The 27,362-nt window shown below is 40.7% G+C and overlaps 1 protein-coding gene and 1 long non-coding RNA gene across 5 annotated transcripts in view; one reads left to right on the forward strand and one right to left on the reverse strand.

The window, feature by feature from the left end:
• The window catches only part of SLC1A2 (solute carrier family 1 member 2), a 171,927-nt gene extending 155,544 nt beyond the window's left edge, over positions 1-16,383 (forward strand). Inside the window, exons 11-12 of one of the 3 annotated variants that reach the window (XM_037838850.1) lie at positions 3,695-3,815; positions 15,135-16,330. In XM_037838850.1, the coding sequence (XP_037694778.1) occupies positions 3,695-3,766 (72 nt within the window). In that variant the 3' untranslated portion in view covers positions 3,767-3,815; positions 15,135-16,330. Of the gene's footprint in view, positions 1-3,694; positions 13,010-15,134 lie in introns of those variants that run through there. The other 2 variants (XM_037838851.1, XM_037838848.1) reach the window with 2 other exon arrangements.
• On the reverse strand, positions 84-21,133 carry LOC119536165. 2 transcript variants are annotated; one of them, XR_005217364.1, is made up of 5 exons: positions 20,951-21,133; positions 20,592-20,718; positions 6,696-6,764; positions 5,471-5,697; positions 84-4,143 (listed from the first exon to the last, which is right to left on the reverse strand). It is a non-coding gene; the product is annotated as an uncharacterized LOC119536165 (long non-coding RNA). The 2 variants fall into 2 exon arrangements; XR_005217363.1 differs by having other exon boundaries at positions 21,008-21,119.
• Between the last annotated feature and the right edge of the window lie 6,229 nt (positions 21,134-27,362).

Genomic DNA, 27,362 nt, shown 5'->3' on the forward strand with positions numbered 1-27,362 from the left:
CTTTTCCCATTTATGGATATTGAGACCTGTATATAGTAGTGCATGCTGCTCGATCTCTTAAAAACAAACACATAAGCCCTGCATGTATTTTTGTCACTTTTATTTTTCTAAAGAATCATGTAACCCAGGCTTCTATGAGTCCAAGATCATCTAACTCTGTGCCTAACATGGTGGGAAATCAACAGCTCTAATCATGAAAGAGTCAATCAACTGCTTGTTTCATCCACATGATATAAAACAACCATTATGCTTCCCCTACCCACCTGCTCCACTAATTTGATTGGTTTTCTTGAATATTTTGTCCAAGAATTTGTGGTTGCTGGAACTTTGCTGGCATTCAAATATTCTATTCTTCAAGTGAAACACCAGGGGAAATACACAGCATCATTTAACTTCTACAGCACAAGTTTTCCTCCTTGCTGCATAACACATATTGGTTAAAAAAAAAAAAAGAAAAAAGCCCACATAACTTCATGCAGTTGTCTTTCTCTTGTTTTTTTGTGTGTGGGAGGGTGAGTGTTGACCTGATAGTCCCTTTACTGCAAGAAAAGGGAAGCAATTTCAAGTAAAGGATAACTGTTCTTCAGGAAAATTATTCAGAGATGTCTTTTTAAAAACTCTACATCTCACACACTGCCTGGTGCCACCATCTTTCCTGCAGCATGGATGGTCTGGGCTCTTCTCCAGGCTGTTGAGTGCTAAGTCTTCCAATTTGATGGGCTCTATTTAGCCTTCATTGTAATTAACCTGGCACTGTCAAAGAGTTTCATGACCAGAGTGAAGCAAACTTGGAGAAACCCTGGCAGGTGAGCTAGGAGTCAGCTTTGGGGAGTGCTTTGCTAAAATGGTTCCAGGCAGCAGCCAAAAACAATCCAAACCCGATACTGGTGTCCAACATCTTTTTGATTCTTGCTGGTAAGGTCAGTATTTCTGGGTCATTCCAAATAAACAGCACAGCTTCTGCCAGGCAACTAAGGATGACTCAGAAGCAATTCTCTTTACTGGATTATAAAATATTCCAGAACCTAGTCTTTTGCTCATCTTTTTTATATCAGGCACATTTGTGGGTGAACAAAGGCTCAAACACAAATTAGGGAGGAAACCTACCCATCAAGAGGTGATTGCATAAATTAATTGTCTGTTCATGAAAATTATTCTAATTATTAGAAATTCAGCTGTACCTAAAGGGCATACTCCATTCTCCTGGGAAGTTAGTGTTTCCCACATTTAAGTGAATATGTCGGACTGTTCCTTATCACGATGTTAGCTTGGGACCACAAGGGTATTGCATAAGGATAAAGAAAACATGTAATGCAAGGTTCAACATTCCCATGGAATGGCTTTATGTACCAGTATTTTAACAAATACATATTACGTGCCTTGTAGGGTTTATTTGAGTGCCCCATCTCACTCCTGTGACCCCCTGTATTTTGATCACTCATCACATGTTTACAGTGTGCCCATAAAAGTTGAACCCAAATTACTGTCATGCAAGGAAAAAGTAGTAAGAAACAAAATGAAATCACCATGTATACTTTTTAATTTTGCAATTGAATATAAGAATAAACCTAGTGGTTAATTTTTTATGGCATGGTCCATACAGATATGGAGATCTCATTAGATTTCAGACTTCCCTGGAAGGTTTTTTCTTAAAAGATATCAAGCACATCAGGAAAAATTTCCTTAAATGAAAAAAAAATCAAAACTCTGACTATCACTAGGAGTTAAGTCCATGAGGAGAGAGACTTTGTTCCCATTTTTTACTGCTGTGTCCTGGCATGTAGTAAGTGCTCAATAAATCTTTGTCTAATGTATCCTTTTAGCATCTCCACCCCATGCTTTATTTCAGATCATCTTTTTGTTGGACAGTTCCAGCTCAATTATTTAGATGGTCCAATGGTCAAACTGAATAGGTCATGAAGATGATACCCATATTGGTTTAGTAAATATTTCAACTGCTGGTATTGTTTTAGTAAAGCAACTGGGTTAAGCTCAGTGAAGATTAATTGATTCTTAATCTTTGCTCTATGAGGCAATTTGACTCTTCTTGTTCTAGGTAAGTTAACTATGTCATCCATGACAGCCAGAGCTATGGGGATGAATTTACTCCCTTTCCCAGAATATCTGGGCCACATTCATTCATTCGTTTGAGCTTCCTTCTAGGGAATTCTCCGTGTCACTGTTTTTCATGTTTAAAAAATTTGAGGTGGGAAATGTCAAGTGCTTATGGCCAGGTCCCTCTTCTTTTTGCTTTTCTATTACCCAGGTGGTTGGGACAGACAAGGGTGGAATGATTTGGAGAAAGGAGTCCCAGCTTCCTTTCATCCAGCCAGGAAAGGAAATGCCACAAATATCCTGCCCTAGTTACATTTGAAACACAGGCCCCAGTCTTAAAAACAAACAAAACAACAACAACAACAAAAACCCACCCTTTCCCCATGGGCTGTCTGGTTCTTCCAAAGGCACCACATCATGATTTATAATTTTGCACTGCTACTGACCTCATTCATCACTGAAAGCCAAACAGGTGCATTCAAGGTCATGGTGAAAGGTAGATTTCTCCAGGCAGACAGTCTGTCCCTGGCAGTCTTTTTCTCGACAGTTCACTGAAGGGGAAACAAATTTGCTGCAGCTCTGGTCAAAACTTTAACCACTTCAAGCATTGTTACGTCATGTTGGTCTCTCTGTTTTCAAACTCTTGCCTGGTAATAGCAGTTTGAAGTTTCACAAGAGCTTTTTCATTTTAATCAGAGTAACTGCATGGGGAGCTGTCATAGCTTGTTGCATGGTCTTTCTAAAATATTGGGTGGGGGCAAACGGGGATTGGAGGAATGAACAGTTTTTGTTTTCATTTGCTTGGTTTGTGAAGGGCACATGGTTTTCTTTGCCTAGCATGCGGTGTGTGCTCTTAATGCATGCATTTCACTTCCACTTGGGTAAGAAGAAGGTCAGATTTCTTTCAAACATTGCTGCGTTTGTCATGTCTCCATATCCTAATGCTTCCATAAATCCAGTCTCTCCATTATGTGGAATATCAATCGTGGGTTTAAGGTTTGCACATGACGTTGAGGACAGACAGACATAAGGTAAGCTAGGAAAAGTATTTAGAAGTGGAGGGAAACCTCCCATTCTACATAAGGGTTCAGCTTGCTTTGAGCCAGGGAAGTCTGGTGATTATATTTAATTAGTAAATCCTGGCATTGAACTAATTCAGATAAACATTGTTAATTAATCTCAGGCCAAACCATTGTGATTTCTGATTTTAAAAGCAGGCATGTATAAATTCATCTGGCATCATTGCAACTGAACCCTTTATATGCATGAGTAGAACTAGTTGCCTAGTTCTGGAATTTTCTCTGTGGTTGTATGGAGTAGCACATGAACATTATTGTCTAAGGACTTTGTTATTGTGTAATTTGTCTATAGATAGACAGCCCCACAACCCAGAAAGCATCACAGAATTAATCCCCCAAATTTCAATGTATCTCTAATCCTTCAGTACCCCCAAGGCAAATGTATATTTTTTAACATTCACAAATCAGTGTTAAACCAAGACAGGCTCAAAACCAATTTGAAAGAACAAATACTGAAGTCTTCTAATAGAACCCTGGATCTAGTGCTCCTCCACATAACCTATGGGCTTTTTTCCTGGTTCATGGCTTGAAAGCTGGATGTTGATGATAATTATTTTCAGGTAACTCTGGCAGCCAACGGAAAGTCAGCTGACGGCAGTGTTGAGGAAGAGCCTTGGAAACGTGAAAAATAAGGATATGACTTTCAGCAAATTCTTGAATAAACTCCCAGCGTATCTTATGGTAAAAGATGATATAAAGATTAAACAAGCTTTCTTTAAAAAGGAAAAAAAAATACACGTATTTCTATGTTTACTTAATCTGTTAGCTGAGGCTTAGAGGAGCTGTCGTGAGTTGGAGATGATAGGGACGGTGCTGTGTCTTTGCCAAATAACATTTCATAACCGTCTAATTTTCTCACTTGTATTACTGTTTGAATGGAAGCTGCTGGAGGAGTCGGTTTGAATTGAAGATCCTTTTTTGCCAGGTTCTCTTGTTTCTCAAGATGCAGAAACACTGATGCTCTTTTCCCAGGGGACATAACTAATGCAGTGTGGCACACTCCAGAGACCTGGGATAATGAGCAAACACACAGTGTGTTATTCCTTAAAGTATTTTCCATGTCTCGTCTTGTTATGTGCAAGTGATTCTGTTCAAGGCCTCTAGAAGTAATTCCCCTTGAATGTCTTGTAGAGTTTGCAAATGTGTTGATTAAAAAAAGCAAGTACCTGTCTTAGGAAACTCTGACAATTTATCTTCTGTTAAAGGTTTCAAAGAGAGTTTTACTGGGAGCCATACTCTTAAAGGCAGCTGATCATGGAACTCACTACATCTCTGCCTCTCTAGTCTGTGTGAACAATTATTGAAATTTCAAAGTATGTTTCATAGTGAGTGCTAAATTGATAACAGGCTAGGAAGTAATTTACATATAACCACTGTATATAAGGACAAAAATAAAGAAGCACAGTCAACATAGATTTTAACCAGATTCAAATATTCAATTCATTTGTATTTCGTTTCCATTCATCTGGCATGGTGAAATTAAGTGAGATTATTTGATCTATGTTTCAATTTCTTTGTTTTGCTCATAAGATTCTTGTTTGGGTTCCTAACCAAAAAAAGACATTTTTAATCCCCATATTCTTTTGGCCATATTCTCATCAACCTATAAGGCCTAAACATTTTATTCTCTTCACATATAGAGAAGAGTTCTGTTGGCTGTGCCTCTTTAATACTATCTGTTTTTAAAAAGCAAACAAAAAAACTAGTATTTATCTAATTTGAAGAAAACTTTTTGCTCTATTTATATATCAAAGCACATAAAACCAGTTACAGGACACAGTTGGAAACCAAGTTGGTCTTCCTTCTCAATGATATCTGCTCCCAGCCTTCTCTATGGAAAGGCACAGAAAGCAAAAGCATAAGTGCAAAACCCTATAAAGATGACTTTCCTATGGCAGAGTCCAGGCAGCCTTAAACCATAAAGTGGGAACAAAGGATGACTCTATACAACTTAACATACGGAATCTTTTCATGGCTGTTGACGTTTAAAGGAATAAATAATGTAATTGGAGTCACATGGTGACTTGCATGCTGTAAGCACCCAGTGAATTTTTAAGTATTGATTATGCCAGCTAAATTTTTGTATGTCTCTACTATCATTTACTTTCAAATGACCCACAGTATTTCCCAAGGTTGCTGGGTTTGGGAGTTTGTTGAGGACTCAAATCATGAATCCTTGAGAAATAAAGCACATTTGCCCTTGAGTATGTGGAAACTTTGTCCACACATGAGGTGAGGGTGTGTTACCTGAGGCCAGAGTATGGAAGCTGAGATATTCGTGAACAGTCATAGAATCCAAATTCTCCGAGGAGAGGCTCTCCACGGACATCACATACCTTTTATGCTCCATTCCTTGTGACTTCTCTCTTCCAAACCAGACACTTTTGGAATGTACAAGAAACACGAGATTCCAGTTGTTCTGGTCTGATAAACCCTAGTTAATTTTGGTTCAGGATCACTACTGAGCAGTATTAAGCAGCTTTTTTTGTTTTTGTTTTTTCAAAGAATAGTATTGGTCTTCATTTTCATTTGATGGAAGATTACCAGGGGGGCCAAGAACATGCTGAAATGTAATAGCAGAAAATACATCCTTTAGAGCAGACATTGTGAGCCAAGGATTTAGCTATGAAAGTGCTAAGAACTGTTTTTAAGTGTTGCTCCCAAGGGTGTGTTTATGGTGAGAAGAATCTAGACAAAGCATCTATGAACTTGTTGTTTTCTTGCTGCTGAAGGCCAGCTTATACATACTGATGTGTTTCCCAATGAGCAGTCAAAACCTGAATCCGAAACCCACTTGCGTAGGATTGTCTTCCAACCCTCTGGCTAAGTCTTTCTGGTTTGTTTTGTCTTCAGCTTTTTCATAACTATCTAAGCCTATAAATATGTAAAAAGAAAATGTGTTCAGAAAAAAAGAGGAGTACAGCTTAACAAAGCAGACTTTTCTGATTTGAGACTGTTTGCACTGTCTCATGAAAATATACTGAGGATATCACATTTAACAGGAAATTCAATAAATCATATTAAAGATAAGCAATTTCTTGAATTCAGGACTACCTGAAAATCCAGGAGGTCTGCAGAGCTGACATATGACTGTGTCCTCTGGCTTCTTAGGTGTCCCTTCATGCTTCCCAAGCCATGCCCTAGGGATTGGTTGTCCTTGCCCAAAATATGTGCCATAAACAGAACAAATGGACCCAGACTATACCTCTAACAACCTTTTGTAAATAGAATATTTATAGCCTGTCTGTTACATGTATAGATTTATATTACTAGGCCCAACACAGGTAAGAATGCTTATAATAGTCCATTAATGCTTGATAATGCACAAATCTTTTATTTATATACAGACACAGCAGGCCAGATACATACACTGCATCCTGTAAGAAGAAACAGGTTTTTAAAGTCAGTGCTTTGGCAACACCCTTTTTTTTTATAGTGTCGTTCACCTCTTTTTAGTAATCAGAGAATCATTTCAGGAGAAAACCAAATAGGTAAATTTTAATCCCTCCCATTCTCATTTTTACCCTTTGGAGAACCCAAGTGGAATCCACATTTGCTCACCTACTAAAATCCAATGAACGAAATTCAACTGGTGAGAAGAATGGTTTATTTGGCAGGATGTGCCTCCCCCTGCAATGATCATCAGAGAATTGAGTCAATCATCTGTATCACACAGACCTTCAAAACAGGACTTTAGATGATGAAGTCTGAACCAAACAGCCATCAGCTATGATTCTTCACTGCCTCTTAGGTGTGGAAACAGAGCCTATAGTATCTTGCCTGAGGAAGTTACTATGCCCCCAAAAGACAAATATTTATTTCACCAGTCAGCCTGGATGTTCATGAAAACTTAAAGGAAAGGTGCCAAAATGTCTAGGTCCTGGATTTACAGTTGTAGAAGCTGAATTAGGGGAATTCAGTTCATGGGAAGATACACTTCTGGTAGGTGACGCCAGGGATCCTAGTTTAGAGGGTCTCAGGTCATTTCCATTGTGCTTGGAGAAGTATGTCATTTGTCAATGAATCTAGTCAAGAAGCCCTTTCAGAGTGGAGTGACTGAGTAACTCACCTACTGGACCCAAAAAGGAAGCCCAGTTCTCTCCTGATTTTCCAAATATCACACTTCCCTTTGCTGTCAATAACAAAAGTTACATTTTATTTTTTCACTTTTGTTAGAATCAAGACTCCTGCCTGTGCAACATTTTCCGTGAAATACAGCAGTAAATCCAAGTAGATACCCACATGCTCAGAGAGAACTCTCCATAGCTCACTCTTGATAAATCAGTCTCGGCAGCTCTCTTTTGATTTGATGACTAAGTGCTCATCAGTTACTGTCCAGTGTAGATGGCTTTTCCCACTTAACTACTCTTCAACTCTGCAGCCACGCAGCTATCTGGGTTGCTGGTTTTGCTTTTCTTATTCCCAACTACATTTTTACCAAGAAAAAGGACCAAATGGCATTTTGAATTACTGTGATATTGCCCTTTGGATAAGGATATAAGGGTCAGGGAGCCTAAGAAGATTAAGGCAAAGCACAGAGCCTGAAGGAATTCTCAAATGACCCTATCTGGGGGAATTTCTGGCTAAAACCTAGAAGAAGGGCCAATGAGTGCCCGCCCCCACCCCCCGGCAGGTGGCACAATAAGCAGATTGTTCTCCTCAGGTGCAGTGAGATCAAAGCTGCTCATGCAACATTGGCTAATGGTTTTCTCCAAAAGAAAATCCAATTTCCTATTCTTTCTTCCTCCTTTCTTCCTATTCCCCTTATCATTTTTGCAACTTAAGAGACAATTTAAGAGATCATACAAGTTAGTGAGAAGCTCGTCTTTGGAATAGATGACCCACAATCTCAATAGAATAGGATCCAATTTCCTAGCATAACACAACTAATCCACATAATGATGTAGAGATGATGAGAAGCAACATGATTTGGTGGAGGAAACCTTTCCCTTCAACTCTGCCAATTTTTAGCTGTTTGACTTAGATAAGTCCATTTTATCTCCCTCCAAATCTCAATTTTTCCCATATGTAAAGGGCAGGAGTTGGATGAAATTATTAAAATCCCCTTCCAACTCAAAGAATCCTTGATATTATGATCTGCTTCAATTATTTCTTTCTTAAAGGGCTAATTATCACAGAATATTACTTCTTTATATTTTATGTTGGAGGGGCCCACAGTAATGACTAATCAATTTAGATTTTTCTCATCCCCTTTGGAGGAAATTAAATCCAAGCCTCTTTATTTGATTTTTTTTTTTTACTACAAGGTTGGAGGATGGCCATTTTAATCCACAGGTTGGTGTTCGGGGACACAGTCATCCTTTTATCAAACTGCCCTTTATCTAAACGCACTGTCCTAATAGAAGTGGGGATCCAGGTCTGGAAACCCACCCCCAGAGTCACTGTGAGGGGACTGGACAAGCCTGAAACTTCACTCGAGCTCTTGCATCATGTCTGCTGTGGCAACAGAACCCATTCCAAATACCCAAACACAATTTTCTCCAAACAGTCCTAATTACCAACCCAGTATGGGAATTTGGGAGCCTTTGGCAAATAACCTTGAACACTCTTATGAAATTTGGTGCAACATTTGCACAATAACAGCAACTGTCTATAAATCCCTTCCTTCCATTGCCTGTACACATCCTTTCATAGACGAGCCTGGGCCAAGCTGCTTCTCTAAAGAGAGATGTGGGAATATTTGATTGAACTCATTTTCAAATTTTCCTCTTGGTTTACTTTCATGATAAGCATCACTTTGCAGGGAGAAAAGCTCCAATTACCGGAATGGAGTGTTGTGGTGATCATTGCATTCTCCGATGCCTGAGGGGTTTCTAGGATGGGGTAGCTTTGGGAAACATTTCACAAAATGCTTGGTCTGCAGGGTAAATGTTATCAGCATTGACCTTTGAACAATGTACACTTTCTGGTACTGCTGCAATGGACTGGCTTTCATCTTTCCCTTTTGTCCCAACTTCTGCTAAAGATAAAATAGAGTCGGTATTGTGGTGTGAGAATCTCTATTGCCAGAGAAGACTTTGGTTCTTTAGATTTGAGGATGTGAGATGTAAAGTTAAGACTAAAAGGACTGCTGTTTTTTCCATTAGAGCAGAAGACCTGACACAAAAGCAGCAAGATAAAGACTATTTTTTAAGTGATCCATATAAGAGCCCATAGAAAAGTGAGGGAAGCCCCTAAGTTTTTATTCCATCCATACTAAATACTATCCTGAATATTGATCAGTCTTTTTCTGTGTCCAGTCTTGCTTTATCTTCCTATCTCTGGGCCAAGTATCCATTTTGATATTTTTAAAAAGACTTTCTGATTGTTAGGCAGAGCCCTTCTGCACTAAGAATAAAATCTGCTGCTGAAACAGATTCCACTGCTTTGCAGACCCCAAATGCTTTGCATTTGACTGAGAGAATGGGTAGCAACAGATCCCCAATTCCTCTGGAGATGCCCCTGGTCCCTGGGTGAGGGTTGGAACCTAGCAACTGATTTTACCCTTGCGACCATCCCCTGTGTCGATGGGGATGATGTAGTCGGAGCCTCACTCCTTCTGGGGCTCAGTTTCTTCTCTTGGCAACCATTTCGTCCGCCTAGAAACCACCTGTTGCCTTTGGTAGGGGAGAAATACACACACTAACCAAGGAAGTTGGCCCAGCACATTTCTGAGGTCTCTCCGCCGTGGAGCAATTCCCTGAGATGTATGATTAGAAAGCTCACTAGGAATTCATCTTTGGCATCCAGATTTCTCTACAAATCACCTTAACTCTCTTCCTTTCTCCTTCCACTGGACAATATCTCAGCATTACATCTTCAAGTTGTAGCACACAGATCAGGTTATCTGGTCACTATGGAGATTTGTATATAAAAAGCTACTTTTGTGAGGATTTTTGTATATTGTTTTTCGTTTTTCTATTTGTTTTCTACAGTTCAAAGAGAGAGAGCTGGCAAACTGGGATTCTAATTTGCTCTTGCTGCCAGCAGATATATTTTGATTTCCTGGTAAGAATCTGTTACCAGGGGCAATATATTGCCCTCTATTCAGTATTGCACCCCAAACCCACAAATTCCTCCAGCCTGATCTTACATTCTTTTTAAAACAAATACCCATGCTTCTTTTCTATTATTTATAAAAAGCATGAGAAAATATACTTATTGTCCTGGACATTATATGTTTATATTAATTTAGTTTTTAATAATGTTATATGTTTGTATCTATCCTTCAGAAATCATTAAGACCTCAGTGTAGACTGAATTAATCTATTTCGTATCTGTAATTTTGCAGACAGATATTTTCTTATGGTATTTTCTATATAACCACATATGCAGAATTATAACTAATTAGAGCACAAGAAGTTTCTACAACAATTTAGAGCTATCATTGTTTCCTGAGCATATAGCCACATTTGAAAAAACAAGAACACTGTCCTTAGTGATGCAATAAACAAAATGACTGTTAAGAACAAGGAGTTGCTTAAATTTGTTAGCTGGCTAGGAAATACGTAAAAAAAAATTAATCTTTTAAACTAGAGGAATGGTGCTGACTCCTTATTGTTAACACCAGACCTTGTTTTGCCAGCTAAGCTTTCCAATCTTGCTATCTTCTAAAAAGATCCAGGATGAGGTGATGATAGTCAGATCATTTCTCTATTGAAATCCCCCAATGCCTTCCTGTTTATGGGAAAACTGGCTTAGGAAAACTCCAAGTAGCAGAGATTTGAGAGTGAGCACCAAGAAGCAAATCAGGACAGACTTGTAGCAATTAATTCTTTCCAAGCAAATTGGTAGTAAATCACACTTGTAATATGAACCAAACACATTTTTAAGAAAATAGAAAACTTTTTAAAGCCAGCTATGAAGCAATACCCTATCACTGGGGGCTGGTGGGGGGTGCTTAGAGTCACACTGCAAAGCAACCCTGGTAGGTTCTGTCCTTAAGTGGCTATGAACTATGTAACCTTCCCAAATGGCAAATCAGTAGCCACTGCAAAGACAAAGTATCTTCCTTCAGCCAAACACACTTTCTGATATGGTTGATAGGGCTGATATTTTTGCCAAGGTCTATGTTTCAAAAAATAGTTGGTTACATAGAAAGTGTACTGGTGTGTATTTAAACCTGCTCCTCATTAAGTAAACAGACTAGATGTGCCCTTAACTGGCAGTGATTGCATCTGTGGTTTTCAAGTACAGATAGCTGTCAAAGCATGAAGTTCTTGTGTGTACACACTGACATTTGGTTCACGCATGAAGACAGTGCCTGTGCACTTTGTGTAGCTATAATGTAGATATATATGTGTAATTTCAGTGAAATGGTGTATAGATGTATTGTAAGTTAATTTAAATGTTATTTTTGGTTTTCATCTAAATGCTGTAGATACGTTGATTGGTCTTTTGAAAACTCTTCTTTTCCTTCTTAGATACCTAGCTATGAGTCATTTCTCCTCTTTCATAATGTGATTTGGGGATGTATTTGAGTGAAGAACTTATCTATGATTCCTTTGTATTAATGATTTGTTTGAAAGTCTGTGTATGTTCAGTATCTTTGTAAATACACAATTCAAAGCAGTTGTGGGGTAGATGTGTGTTCTGATTCTTAGTGAAAGGTCATCCAACATCTGTAAAATGCACAGTGAATGCAATTGTGGAACTTTTGATTATCTAGGCTTAGGTAGGGTTAGAATGAGGACATAGCTACAATCCTCCTTCGCTTGGTGAATTGGGCTCAGAGTGACAAAAGGTTAGTCTCTTCCTGTGCATGTTAGCATCACGTCCTTCGGGAAGGGTCAGCCTCTGATTGTCAAATATTGATCATGACTTAAAGATTCTTAAAGAGTCTTGTTCACCTTGGCTTCTTGAATCAGGGTATAGGAAAGACACCTCTGCCATGCAGGTGCAACTCCACAAAAGCACAGTTTAGGCAATAAACTGCACAGTTATCCGAATAAAGTTAAAGCACTAGAAGCACAAGAGCAGGTAGTGTGCAGCTTTGGTGCTTGGGGACTGGGAGGTGGGCAGCTGATGAAGCACAGGTCCCACATATGTGAAAGGAGTATGACCTCCTATACTTAATGTGTTCTGTGTGCATGTTCTGAGTGATTGCAGATGAGATTAACTAATGTAATTATGCACTTGCTTCCTAAAGCACACATTCTGTCTAATTACCACTAAATGGAATGTTATGAGATCTATAATTACTGTAACCCCTTCCTGCTCCCCAAGAATGGAGAAGAAATGGCCAGGTGTTGTTGGGGATACTGAGTGCCCTCTCTTTTCCTGAGAGGACTGAAGCCTTAGAGATCCCCTAAAGGCACAAAATACATTAATTTGCAGTGGCTTCTTCAGATGAGAGGAGAAGGGGGATATGATGGACAGAAAAATTTCTCCCTGAAAATGTGGCTTTTCCAACTCCTGTCAAATTCAGGATGGAAACCTTACTGAAAGAAGAATTGCCATTAGGCATGATTCTCTTTGAAGATTCTTATATGTGCAGAATGAAAGATAAGATTGTTTCCTCCAGATTCACAAACTCTACTGGTCTGCAATCATGTAGCATAGAGCATTTATAGCACATAATGTCTAAAGACTAATCAATGCAAAAAGAGAAACTTCAACTAATTCTTGGGTTGTTTCTTACATATGGTACTAGGAAACGCCTTGCTGGCCAAGCACATTTTGGGTAGCTAAGATCTTTTGTTTTCACCTTTAGCTTTCTAAGCTTTCTTACAATATAGACTGATTAGTATAACATGTCATGTGTAAGACAACTGGATGTTCTTTATATACTGGAAATGATTTGTGAGTCCAATACTTCACTAAGTGTTTTAACTTCTGTGTATATATCTCTCCTCAATAAATGTGTATTCAGATTCCTCTTGGCTGTTGCCTCTTCTTTAATTCCCATTTGAGGCTATTGTTAGTTACATGGTAATGGCCTCTAGTGTTCCTTTTACAGAAATTTGTGGATAGAAGACCACAATGTCTCTATGGATATTTTCTTAGTGAAGGAACATCCTATATAAAAATTAGAATCTAAAGTTAGTTAGCTAGGGTAAAAATGGTGATTTTGAGAATCAGTCAAAATCTTAGGGGCTTAAAGCAACCAAGGTGTATTTAATTATTTTATATGAGTATGTAACATGTTGTTACAGTTTGCTAATGCTACTATTTTGTAAAACACCAGAAATGGATTGGCTTTATAATTATAAAGGGGGTTTATTTGGTTACAAAGTTACAGTCTGAAGGCCATAAAGTGTCCAAAAGGTAAGGCATCAGCAATAGGGCACCTTCACTGGAGAAAGGCCATTGGCATCCGGAAAACCTGTTAGCTGGGAAGGCACATAGATGGCGTCTGCTTGCTCCCAGGTTGGGTTTCAAAATGGTGTTCTCCAAAGTGTCAGCTTCAGCTTTCAATGTCTGTCTTCAAAATGTCTCTCTAAGCTGCAGCCAGCATTAGGGGCCCACAACTCCAAGCATCTCTGAGCTAAGCCAGCTAGCTTGTGGATCTGTGCCAGCATTTTTAAAGGACTCCAGTGATTAAATCAAGACCCATACTGAATGGGTGGGACTAAACCTCCATGGGAAGAATTCAATCAGAGTTATCACCTACAGTTGGGTGGGTCACATATCCATGGAAACAACTTAATCCAAAGATTCCAACCTAATCAACATTAACACGTCTTCCCACACAAGATTGCATCAAAGAACATGGTGTGTTTTGGGGGCCATAAAACATCAAAACCAGCACACATGTCCACCACAAGTTGGTCAAAGGACTTTGTTCCCTGCTCTTCTCAATCAGGGAAGCTAAGGGAGGCTCCATCTTTGTGCTTCTACAGTTGTCAATGCAGGATAAAAGGAGCATGGAAAATCTTACACTGACTTTTTTTTTTTAATTCAGTTTTACTGAAATATATTCACATACCATACCATCATCCATGGTATACAATCAACTGTTCACAGTGCAATCATATAGTTATGCATTCATCACCACCATCTATTTCTGAACATTTTCCTTACATCAGAAAGAATCAGGATAAGAATAAAAAATAAAAGTAAAAAAAGAATACCCAAATCATCCCTCCCATCCCACCCTATTTGTCATTTAGTTTTTGTCCCCACTTTTCTACCCATCCATCCACATACTAGACAAAGGGAGTGTGATCCAGAAGGCCTTCACAATCACACTGTCACCCCTTGTAATCTACATTATTATACAGTCATCTTCAGGAGTCCAGACTACTGGGTTGGAGTTTGGTAGTTTCAGGTATTTACTTCTAGCTATTCCAATACATGGAAACCTAAGACGTGTTATCTATATAGTGCATAAGAATATCCACCAGAGTGTCCTCTTGACTCCACCTGAAATCTCTCAGCCACTGAAAGTATTTTGTCTCATTTTGCTTCCCCCTTTTGTTCAAGAAGATATTCTCAGTCCTTACACTGACTCTTAAATCTTCCTCCTGAATGTTATGTACCTCACTTCTGTTCATATTTCAATGGCCAAAGCAAATCACTTGACTCCACTTACTTTAAAGGAGGCAGGGAAGTGCCACCTTAACAGGTACCCAGAGGGAAAATTTGGAATAGTTGAAGACTATTTTTAATGACTATCAGCCTATGAAAAGTCCTTAAATCATTCATAAAGGATAGTATGCAAACATAAAGTCTCTCAGTAAGTCCAGCACAGCAAGTTTTTCCTCCAGGATTGGAAAAATTACTACTATGGAAGTAGGTAGGAAACAGTTAAGGGCCATGTTGTAGTAACAAAATGCATGATTTTCAACAAAGGATCCCACTTAGCATGGTGAGATTATCACACAGGAAGGGCTGTAATATGTCCAAGAACAGAGAGGCACTGAGAGAACGCCAAGTTCTCTTCACATTCCAGGGCACCCACTCATTGAATGGAATGGCAGGTGGATGGCCTGAATTAGTTGAATTGTTCACACTCATTCTTTTTTTTTTTTTTTTTTTCTATCTCTCATTCTCTTCTAGGGGAAGGAGGCATATATTTTACTTTAAGTAAGATAAATACATAGATGGAATACATCATTCTTCCTTTCACCAACGTCACCAATTTATTCAAATTTCTGGTGAAGATGGACACTTCATTTGAAAAGACATGTTTCTTTCTTCCCTTGGAGCAAGTCTACATCATATCCACCTTTGAAATGTTATTAAAATATTGATTACAGAAAATATATTCATCAGTAGATTTCCAAACTGCCATTTTGTTTTGAGATAGCAAAGAGCCACAAACCAGAATTAGGTACAAATCTGAACAGTCTAGTATGGATACAATTTGGTCAAAATCAGTCACCCCATCAGAAGAGGATACAGCCAGAGAGAAACTTAACTTTGCTTGCTCAGAGAGTATGATCCCCATGTTCTAAACTTTTATCCTTTCTCCTGGCTCAGAGATGCTTAATCTTTTCATTGCAAGGGTCACATAAGTGTTACCTTTACTTATCACTGCAAAGAAAACAAATTTGGGGGGTGAGTATGGAAGAAAGGATTGCATTCTGGGAGTTATGGGACAGGAGTTCTGATCTTGGCTCAGTCACTAAAGAGTTGTGCAACTTTGGCCAAGTGCCTTCATAATTTGAAGTAATTTCCAGACTCCTTTTGATCTCTGAAATTTATATTCCATCACCCAGGTAAGTCATTATGACTACAGATATATTTTTCTTTCTTAAATCAAAATAATAGATATAACCTATGTCTAAGTTACAGTGCTACATAATATACAAGCACACTAATCCACTGCCCGGTGGAAGAAATACATCACCAGAATCTGGCCTTGACCTTTGTGCTTCTCTCTTTAACCACCCTTCTTCTTTATTCCCCAGAGGAAACTGTTACTTGGAATTCTGTGTTTATCATTCCCCAAGCTTTCAAAAAAAGTAGTATTATCATACACATACACATGCCTAAACAAGTTTTGCTTAGTTTGAGCGTTATAAAAATGGGTAGCATACAGTAGGGGGTCTTTTTGAACTTGCCTTTTTTTCCTCAACATTATGTTTCTAAGTTGTTACAAGTAGTTATGGTTTATTCATCTTCAAGCTGTATATTAATATCATAGTATGTGAAATACACCACAGTTTGTTTATCCATTTTGCGGGTAATGGAGATGTGCCTCACTTTCAGTTGTCTGGCTATGATAAACAATGCAGTTATGAACCTTCTCAGATGTCTCCTGGAGGTATAACCTCGAGACATTTTTGCATGTGTGCTCCTGGATACATTTCTTTAAAAAATCGTGTGTGTGTGTGTATGTGTGTGTGTGTGTGTGTGTGTGTGCATATCCTTAAGAAGTTTCTATTTAAAAATCTACTTATTTGTGTATGGCTCCCTCAGTGTCCCACCCATGGAACACCCTTGGGAACCCTTGTAATCCATACACTAATTGATGGTTGTCTTATGGAGTCCATTTCCCGAGTGGGAATGCTGAGCCAGGCAAAACTAGGCCGTTTTTAGGAGGGGAATTTAAGTTTAAAAGCTGAAATTTAAACGCTCTGTCTCACATGGTAAGACCTTTGAGCACAGTTCTGAAGGTAGCGAGATCAAAAGCCAGCTTAACCTTTGATCTCTTCTTTGAGCAATAATATGTTAAGCCCAGGAGGCTTCATCTTACTTCAAGAGACAGTTTTCGCCATTATGCAGTTGTTTGACAGAGGAAGTTACAAGAAATCATAAGAAGAAATCCCTCCACCAACCCTCAAGAACCACCAGTAGCCACTTCAGCTAAACCCCTTTCCCCGGCCTGAGGAGTGTAGAACCACAAAGGGGATGCTCAGGAGAGGATGGGCAGGTGGCAGCCATGTAAGGTGTTGAACTTCTGGGTCCCCTCCTTCCAGGCACAGAGTGACAAAAACAGGAAGCCAGGGCTCTGCACATCGAAAAACCACAGGTGATAGAGGGTCCAGGCACCACAAGGAAGGTTTCATGATGCTCTCTGCCCGTTTGTCACCCCTCAGCCCAGACAGGAAGGCGTGGGTGGCGATGCCCACAAGTTTGACGTGGTTTGCGGGAGGATCGAAGACCATGGAGTACCTTTCAAAACCATAAATGCGTTTAGCTTAATGCCTTCCTTCCTAGTAGTTTACTAAGCTTAGTGAACTCTCCCTCCCACTGAGGCCGTGAAAGGACACATTAAATTCCCATCATTGTAAGGGAAACCGATTCACAGTCCAGGATCAAACTCAGGATTTACTGGGTCTATGCTGCTTGCCCAAAAAGAGTATAAGGAGAATAAAGCCATCCTAGATAAATACTGTTTTTACCCTCAAACATTTAAAAGCTGTGACTATACTCTGATTAATTCCATAAAGCAGATAATTAAAAGGTTATTTTACTGTTCTCCTGTCTTTTTACAGGTCAGAATGAATACGCAGAACCTCAGGTTCTTTTTTTTTGTCTGTTATTTGGAGTAATTAGATTTTAGCCTTCCAGATATTGCCTGGAAAAATCTAGTGGCCTCAAGTTAAGGAAAAAGGGCAAATATAGAAGTGCAGTCATCTGTGGTACACTCCTTTTGCTATATCACCTGGCTGTGCTGGAATTCTCCAACCGCTTTTGTCACTTCTCAGATGTTTTCCAGGCCTGGATAACATACTGCTCACAGAGGGAGGAGCCATGGAATTTCCAAATTGCCTTCCTCTGAGTGAAAAGTTCAGTTGGAACAGTCTCCCTTTTCCAGTTGCATCCCCTCCTGATCCCAAACTTTCCCCTCATGTGGTGAGGAAGATAGAGATCATTCCTGATTGTCAAGCTTTAAAGGAACCTAGATGATTATTTGAAGTTTAGTCATACCTTTTAGCAGATGAGGAAAATGAAGTCCTAATTTCAAATATATTTGAGGTAATGCAGCAGCAAACCAGGTTAAATCCATCTCTGTCCATTTCCTAGCTATGGGCCATTGGATCATCTACTTAGCCTCATTTTCCCCATCTGCAGAATGAGGGAATTGGATGAGAGAGCCTCCATAAAGTAGTCAGCACAGTATTTGGTACACAAAAAGTTCAATAAATGGTGGCTGTCATCATCATCATCGTCATTGTCATCATCATCATCATCACCAGTATCATCCTTAGCATTATCAATCACAACTTCTTGGGGAAGAAGCCAGGCCTCCTCTCTCCTAGTCTGGACCTTTTCTAGCCATGTCCCATGAACACCAAAAGGTTAACCCAGGGCCCAGCCAGCCTCCCGAGAAGCCGAGCTTTGTTGATACATCACGATTTCTCCTGACTCAGCCTTGGATGATCCCTCCTTTCACTTCTAGAAGAATTTCTTGGGCATCACAAGCTTGTGCTATTTGATGTTCCAGATGCCCCTCTACACTTTCTTCTGTTATTTGTCAAAGCTTTATTGTTAGGAAATAAGAGAAGTTACCAGATTTCTTCAGGGAATGGAAGTGAGACTGCCTGGCCAAAGTGGCCTTTCACTGGGATGGGAGCCTGAGCTGGCCCTTCCAACAGGAAACAGATCATCCAGAAATGAAGCAATTCTTTTCTTTACTCCCATCAGGGATTTCCCAACTCATAGCATTGCATGAACCAGGAGAGACAAATGTCCTGAGAAAGGCCACTACTGTGGAATGTGCCCAACCTAGTGGGGCCCTCCAGAATTCCCTTGTCTGAGTCTATTTCCAGCAGCTTCCCTTCTCATCAGCCCCTTCTCCTCTGCCCTGTCTTCTTTTGCAAATTATGTTTGCTTTCTCCCTCAACAGTTGCAAGAAAGGAATTGGTGAGGAGCTTTCTGGAGCTTCTCGGTTTGGAGATCTCATCTACTGTTCTGCTAAAATCATCCCAAAAGGGTGCCCCTCCACAGTTTTCAGCAGCTTAAGGGCACCACAGCAATCTTAGGAGCTTCTTAGTATTATTAATAGTGGCTGCTGTCTTAGGTCAGGATCCCTAGAAGCAGAGCCTGGGACAGGATTTGGGTTCATGTGACTTTTGTTTCTGAGGAAATACTTTTCAGGAAACATGTAAAGATATGAGGAAGGCAGGGGAAAGAAGGAAAAGACCTGAGAAAGAACATAGTCTCAGGGATGGTCTAACTTTGAGTTGTTCCCCTTGAGGTAAGGGTACTTGCTTTTGAGCGCCCATACAGCAGTTATTGGCTGTGGTCCCTTCCCTGCTACTGTGGGAGAGAATTACCTCCAAGGCAAGGCAGTTTCCCTCAGCAGAGGGTCATTCTGTGGAGAAGGGGGTGGGGGCAGCTGTGAGCTGTCAGTCATTGATAGATCCAGGGCATGTTGAGGGATGGGTGCCAGGAAGCACAGAGGGGATCTGCATGGAGCACCAACAGCATCTACGAAAGTTTCCATTCATCAAATCCCTGCCCTGTGGCAGGCTCTTTCGTACATCAGGTCATTTGCTATCACCATCCCTATTTTACAGGTAAGGAGATTGAGAATCAAAGAAGGACACACACCACCACCACCCCATCCCCCACCCCAGAAGAATTTGGCCTAGAGGTTTTTCTAGTTTCAATGCCTCCCACTACAGTGCTTCTTATTTTTCGAACAACCTGGGAGACTATATTGATTTCTTGTGGTGTTTAAACCTCTGTGCTGAGTGCAACAACTCTTGATGCCTCATCTTGAAATCCAATTATGCATTTGAAGGGGATTGGCCAGGCTTGTCATCCTGTAGGGTCCTGCATCACTTACTGAGCTGCCCTCTGAAGTCATGACATCCATGTTTGATACATAGAGATTTCAAAAATATACCTAGAGCCCCTGGGTACACCTGGAATGGCTGGCCTGGCTAGTTGGAACAGAGTATTCTTTGTCCTAAAGCATTCAGGAAATTTAGTCAGGAGGGAATGAGTGTCATCCTGAATCTCAACTCTGATCAAGTGAGAGTGAAGAAGTGTCTCAGGCCCCATCTGGGCTCACTAGGAAAGAATCAAGATTGATAATCAATTACTGCAAAGGATAAGGGAAGAGGGAGTGACTCATGTTTGTCTTGCATCTGCCATCCCTAACTGCACCACTCCAGATGGGCTGGGTTGTTCCGCAGTGACAAACAACTCCCAAATCCCAGTGACCTCAACAAGATAAGTTTATTATTTTCTCACACCATAGTTCCACCACAGGTCTGCAGAGATGTTCAGCTCATAGTCACTCAAAGACTCTAGATGACCGGAAGAAAAAAAAAAAAAGCCACTGTCTAAGTAGTTAATTGCCATGCCAGAGGAAAGCAAGCTATATGAAAGTCCTCACAAAAGCAGTTAAATGTCACTCAACTCATAGTCCATTGGCCAGGACTAGCTACATGGTCCCATCCAGCCTCAAGAGAGAATGAAATGTAATCCCACCCCATTCTCAGAATGTGGGAGAGTCAGATGTATTTGGTGAACAGCAATAATAAATTACCTCAGTCTGTTCTGGTCACCTAATATTAGAGGCGCTCTGCTTCTCATATGCAAAAATACACTTACCTCTTTCCCAAGGGAGACCGCATAAAAGTCCCATCCAGTCATGATCAAGCTCAAAGTGTGGAATCTCAGGGTGAGGCGTGTCTATTCCCATGTAAGTTCCAAATGTTGCTCCTCTTGATCCAGAAATCTATGAACAGAAAATACAAGTTTTCTGCAGCTCCTTCTTCCACCAAACCCCCTGCCCCTCAACATGGATCAGGGACAGTTTAATCAGCATAAATACTCCCATCTGGAAACCCTGATGGGCAGGCATTAGGGACCCCCTATGCTAGGAAGAGGGATAATTTCCTGATTGGATCCTTTTTCAGCTCCCTAGAATGGGTTCCCCAGTCCATTATCCCCCCAGCCCTTAATTCCACCTTCTAGGAAGTCCTTCCTTTTCCATTATATTCCATTGCCACATCTGAACAAAGTACCAGGAAATAATTTCTCTGTCAGCAACTTCTCTGAAGTTGCTCTCGGAAAGTTAGGGGCTCAGGGCTCATTTTAAGTCTTGAACATGTACAGTTAAGGTCTGTGGTTTCTTTGGCAGTGCAACTCAAAATCTTAGCTGGCCTTTATCTGACTTCAATCAGCCTCATATGCCATAGCCACACCCAGAACCCCTTAAGAAGCAGGCCTTTTTCTCTTAATCTTGGGCACCTTGAGCCAATCAGACTTAAGACAGAGAGATGCACCCTTAATTATTTCCCCCTAAGCCATTTTTTTTTTTTTTAATGAAAACACATGCTGGATGCCACATTAGTCCATGCAGAGCTTTTAACAAAGGATATGATGGCCATGCACTCAAATTGACTTTTGCCTCTGAGACTGAGTTGGCCTTAATTATCTAAAGCATCTCTCTATTTTACCTTTTTTTGCTTGGGGTTGAAAAGCAATTGCCTCTTCCTACTCTGCAAGTGTTGGTATACCTAGGATTTCCCTTTCCCTCTGGTAGGTGATGGAAACACTTGAGACTGATGGCCCCACCTGCCTGTGTCCCTGAGTGATTTAGATGACAGCCTGAGTGAGCAATAAACCTGTGTTCCTTTGGGACTCTATACCCAGAGTTTGCAGTTGTTTGTTACTGCAAACTGCCTGATGCCTTAGGCAAATTTATCTCCTGCTCTGTGTTTCAGCTTAGACAATTCCTCTCTGTTGTAGCCTCATTTGGAAACAAAATAGAACATTCCTTATGTGCCATTAACTAGCAGATGATGGCTATAGAAACAATATATGTTTAACTGTAGTGAAGAAAGGGAAACCCAATCACTAACGAATGCCTCCAAAAGCAGGGTGGAAAAAGAAAGGATAGACAGTCAGTCTTGGCTAGATGCAATGTAATAGTTATTTTCCTAAGTTTGGGGCTAGAGAGTTTCAAAGTCACAATGAAATTATATTTCAAATTAGAAGTGAGACTTTTTAAAACAACTACGTTATTGGAAGCTAACAGGATGAATTGGTTGATAAAAATGACCGAAAAATTAGTGTTAGACCTTTATTTCTGCCCCCACAATATAGGTTTCTAACCATCTCTTGAGGAGATGGAAATTAGGAGGATGGACCTTCCTCTTTGTCCGCTGGGTCCTTGCTATAGAATAACAGCCATGCTACCTAGTGGAATATAAAGGATGCTATTGCCATCCAACATTTATTGAGCACGTATTAGAAGTCAAGCACTGTGCTTCAGATATATTTACATGTATCAATTAATTTAATCTTCACAACAACTCTATCCATTTCACAGATGAAGAAACTAAGGCCCCACAATGTGAAGTAAGATACCTTCGGGCATACGCCTAGTAAGTGAGTAATGATCAGGGAGGAAGAGATACCTCTCCTCTGTCTTTTCTTGGATATCTGGAAGCTGGGTGGCAGAATAATTTTGCAAGGATGCTGCCACCTTAGCTTCCATACTCCAGTTCTATCACTGGACACAGCTACCATGTTGTTACTGCTGTGAATTTCTCTTCACTCCTCCCTTTTCTGTGCATCATTTGCTCAAAATTCAAAGTCCTGGGCAGGGGGAGTCTTATTGGCCATGCCCAGGTTACTTGTCCAGCTCAAGTTTAAGTCATGCGTTTTATGTTCCTCTATCCCACTCTCTGCTCATTTGCTTCAAGACATGAGCATCTCCAGGATTCTGCTAGACCAGTTGGCTTTCTTCTTGGAGGTATTCGTTCTGCACACACTTGAGGCTACAGCTCTGCACCAGCTAAACCAGCAGCCCCTCTGCCATTTACTTTTTGTCTTCTAAAATCTGTAGAAAGCTCTTTTTTCTATTCTATTTGTATTTGTGGGTCTATATTCTTTTGATACATTTACCATCACTTGAGTAGGTCTTCAGAAGAAAAATACATTAATAAGTATGTCCAATCCATTGACTTGAACTGAGAATCTGAGACGGAATATACATTCTCCAATGGAAGCAATGGTGCATGTAGCACCCCTTCTTCACCAGCAGCTCCAGGCCAATGTTTAGCTGCTTCCAATACATCCGTTCATTAAGAGAATCTTTATATATGCCATTGATCTACTAGCTAAATCCACTTTGACATCTTGGTGACATTCTGCTGTTTAGCAGCTGAACCGGGAATACATTCTCAGCTTAGTTCTAGATTATGACCAAGATCAGTAGTAACCAGACATCATGCCCCCACTCGAATACCCTGGAAGAACCCCCAGCATACAAGAGGTGAGTGAGGATCCCATTTTGCTGTCACATAGAATGTGTTCCTTGCTATCACCCATTTGTGAATTTACTCAACATGTATAATTGAGCATCTACTATGTGCCAGGCACCCTTCTAGGTGCAGAGGACACTGTAGGGAACATGATGTCTGCTATGAAGGATATCTTTCTTGCTATGACTATTTATTTGAAAGCTTTACTTACTAGCAAGGGCGAAGTGGGGCGAGGGAGACCAGGCATTGTGGACATGGGCTAGGTTCTCTCTCCCCCAAACCACACAAGCTGGTGTTAGTATGTGTGTGTTTGTGTTCATGCTTTGGTGTGTGTGTGTTTGGGTATGTGTTTGTGTGTGCGTATTCATGTGAGGCTGTGGGTGTGGGTGTGACATATTTCCCACGGGAGTGGACAATGTGAGGAGATTTCCCCAAGAGATGTTTTCCATCTACTCATTTATGTCCCCCATCTCTCTTTCTTTAACCCTGTCCATCTCAGGTATCCCCACAACCCTTCCTTTCTCTTAGTATCCACAACCCCTTTTCACAGGAATAGTCAAATCTCTGCCCATTTCCTTTTTTTCTGGATCCCTTCAAATTCCCAGGCTTCCATGGTGAACACCAATTGCTTTTCTCTTCCATTGGGTTGTGGTCGCTCCACACACAGGAGGGTGGGTTCTGCCTCAGTCTCCTCTGGGCTCTCCAGGGGTGGGCATCTGTCTCTGGGAACTGGAGGGAGGCGGAGGAGGAACATGGGTAGACACGGCCATCCTGGGTTGTGCCTGGGTTTCCCCAGAATCACCTAATATCAATCACATCTCACCACCTCCAGGATTAATTTCTTTCAGAAAATCTCCTATTCTGAGCTAGAGGACAATACCATTTTCACCCTCTAATCTTGACACTTCTCCTAAAGGAAATAATATCCTGAAGTTATGCTAAAAAAAGCATTCCCTCACACTTTGTCTCTGAGATAATCTATCAGACACTATACTGCTGTTTGACAATAAAGAATATTCTTATCCTAATTATATTTCCCTAAACCCTGGAGGCAAGGGGAATCTCAGCTCATCCAATCACTCTGACACTACTTCAAAGGTAACAAATTTCTGTAACTTGTTAATAGGCTTAGAGGATACATTTGGGAACAAAAAATATTCCCAGCATCAAATTTCTAAGAGTCAAGAATTTTCCAGAATACAGATATTTAGTTGTCTATTTTCTATAAAAATGGGACAAACTATTCCTTTTTTCCTTTTTTTATTTTTAATGTTGAATTCTTTTGAAGGAACAAAAAAGACAGCATGCAAGCCAATATCTTCTTCGAGCATCCCTAAATTCTTTTAGCAAATCTGTTGAGCCAAAAGAACAATTCCAAAGCAAAATTGAGAGTCAAAATTTGGTATAGAATTGAATGTTTCCCAGAACATCAAATGGACGAGTATTCTGTACTGTGTTTAGAATAGACTAATAGGAATCAAATGTTTTAGAGTCCCAGATGATTTTGAAACTCGTTTAATAGCTCATCAATACTGACATCAGCCCTCTTTAGGAACGTAAAGAAAATCACTCCTGTTAAAACGATCAGTATGGGCAGGCAGGAGCAGTTTGGTGTAGGGGTTGAGAGGGTGCGGCTCTGATGCTGGGCCTTGGCACCCTAGCTCTGCCACTTGCTAGCTGAGTATTTGGGGGGCAAGTTACTGATGCTCTCTCTGCCTTAGTTTACACATCTGTAAAATGAAGGAAATAATGGTACATTATTTCACAAGGTTGTGCTGAGCCTGACTTCATTTTTCACATTTAAGTACACACATACATAATGTTCTGTGCCAGTCACCCACCATTCAAGGACCTTTGAAATAGTAACTCTTTTGGTTCTGATAACAATTCTATAAGCTACTGTCTGTTATTCTCCCCATTTCACAGGTGAGAAAACTGAGGCCCAGAGAGGTTAACTGGGTTAACTGAGTTCATAAATATGCCATGTTTTACACAGTGCTGGTAGATAATCAATGCCAGTTGATGTCAGCTGTCATGATCAACGGTGGCCTTAGTACCCTCTGTCTCTGTGGCCCTCTGCTGTGCCGGGCTGTGTCCTCAGACAAGGATGTGTAGCCCCAGCACATAGCATAGTGCCCGGCACACAGTCAGGATTCAGTAATTATGATTAAGTGGCAGCTAATTAATGTTTCCTTCTCCTCTTGATCTTTGAATCCTTTCAACATGATTAAAAAAAATGTGGACCATCCATTGTACCCTGACCCTTTGTCTTACTGTGCAGGCAGCCCGGTTCCCCTCCTATCCCATGCTGAGCCTTTGGTGCAGGAACACCCACTTTCATCCTCTTCTTTCTGGTCTTAGCTTGAGGATTCAAGGACAGAAAGTAGGTTGCAGGTTTCAATTTCCAGGTGAACTGGGGCGGGTTCGGAAGTGTTATCTTAATAGGGGCCCATTACCACCAGGCCAGAGACGGCCAATGGGAGGTTTCCCATTGATCTCATCCTCCGTTTGCCAAGGTTTTTTCTCATTTAGCTTTTACACAAAGCTCTAAAGTTTGTCCAAGAAGAAAGTGATCTAAAGCAGGGAAATAAGTGTTTCTGGGGTATTGACAGAGTTCCCAGGCTGGTACCGCCCTAAGAGTGAGCTCAGGGTTGCCACCGACTCTGCAGCCAGGATAAGACTTCATGCTCCTAGAGCTGCTTTGCCCCAGTGAAAGAGGTTTTGGAGGGTGGGCGGGAAGAGAGGGCATGCAAGCCAGTCTTCCCTGCCCTGGGAAGGCAGAGTTTCATCGAGAATTAGAGCAGAGACGTTGCTCTTACTGAGGCTCTTTTGGGATGACTCTCTAACAATAATGAGCTCTATACTTCCACATGCACAGACGCTATTAATAAATAGCTGCTGATGTTATCTCCTTCAGAACAATTGTTCAAGCCTTGCTCTTCTTTGCATTCCTCTAACTCCATTTTTACCCTTTTGACAGCTTTTTTTGACCTGTTTTTCTTCATCTCTTAATGAGATTTAAAGAATCCAGGGAGGAGAAAATAAAAAGTGAAGCTCTTCTTGAACTCCAGTAACCCAGCCTGAAGTTTGAATTACCCGTAAGCCTTATTGCTGAAAACTTGTATTTCCACTCCCGCGTGGATGAGTTGCCGAGGTGTCAGCCCAGGATCTCCAGAGCCAGGCTCCCAGAATTTAAATCCTGTTTCCTCTCTCTCTTCATCCAGGAACCACCCTGAAGCTTGGCTCTGGCAGCGCCTTTGTGTAGTCAGATGTTGGCGATAATGTGCTTGCATATTCTACCCTTCCCAGAAAACAAGAGAGGGAGCTGTTTTCCTTTCTGATGGCTACTTGGAAATCTCACAGTGGGAAGGGGTGGTCTTTAGGACTCCAGTTCTTGGAAGGGCCTGGAAGGGGCTCAGAAAGTTTTGGAATACCTCTGACTTCCCTTAAATCATGGTTCGTTTTCTATCTAGGTCCCTTCTGTATATTCACACAAGAAAAGCATTGAAGATGATGGGAACAAGGCAGGGGGCAGGGGGTGGGGTGGCAGCTGTGTACATCTGCTATGATCCATGCATTATCTCATTTAATCTTCCAGCAGTCTTTCTGATAGAAATCAATATCCCAGTTTTACAGATGAGGAAACTGAGGCACAGAGCCATTAAATAACTTGACTAAGGCCACAGAGGTAGTGACTGGAAGAAAGAAGTGGAATTTGAACTCAGAGTCTTATTTTTAAAACCACACTTTTCTCACTAAACTTTAGCTGCATTTCTTGAGATTTTTGCCATTCCTCTATGCGGAGTGAGGAAGGAGGAAGTGGTTTGGACTTGATTTCCGAAAAACAGTAGTTACCACATGATGAGGCAAGCCTCCTGGAAACCTAAGGGGGTGGGATTGAGGAGGCAGATTATGGGGAGTCTTGACAGGCAAACTACTTGTGCTAAAGACAAGATGTCAACACAGACAGGGAATGAGGCTGGGGGTGATGTTTATTTGGAGAGAAGTATGGTTCAGCCAGACTTCCTGCTGGCCTGACCATTTGCCAGGGCATTATGAGAAAAATCATATTTAAACATAGCCTTGCTCCTTCCCCCTCCAATAAATA

Source organism: Choloepus didactylus, chromosome 6 (assembly GCF_015220235.1).
Source record: "Choloepus didactylus isolate mChoDid1 chromosome 6, mChoDid1.pri, whole genome shotgun sequence".
Classification (NCBI taxonomy): Eukaryota; Metazoa; Chordata; class Mammalia; order Pilosa; family Megalonychidae; genus Choloepus; species Choloepus didactylus.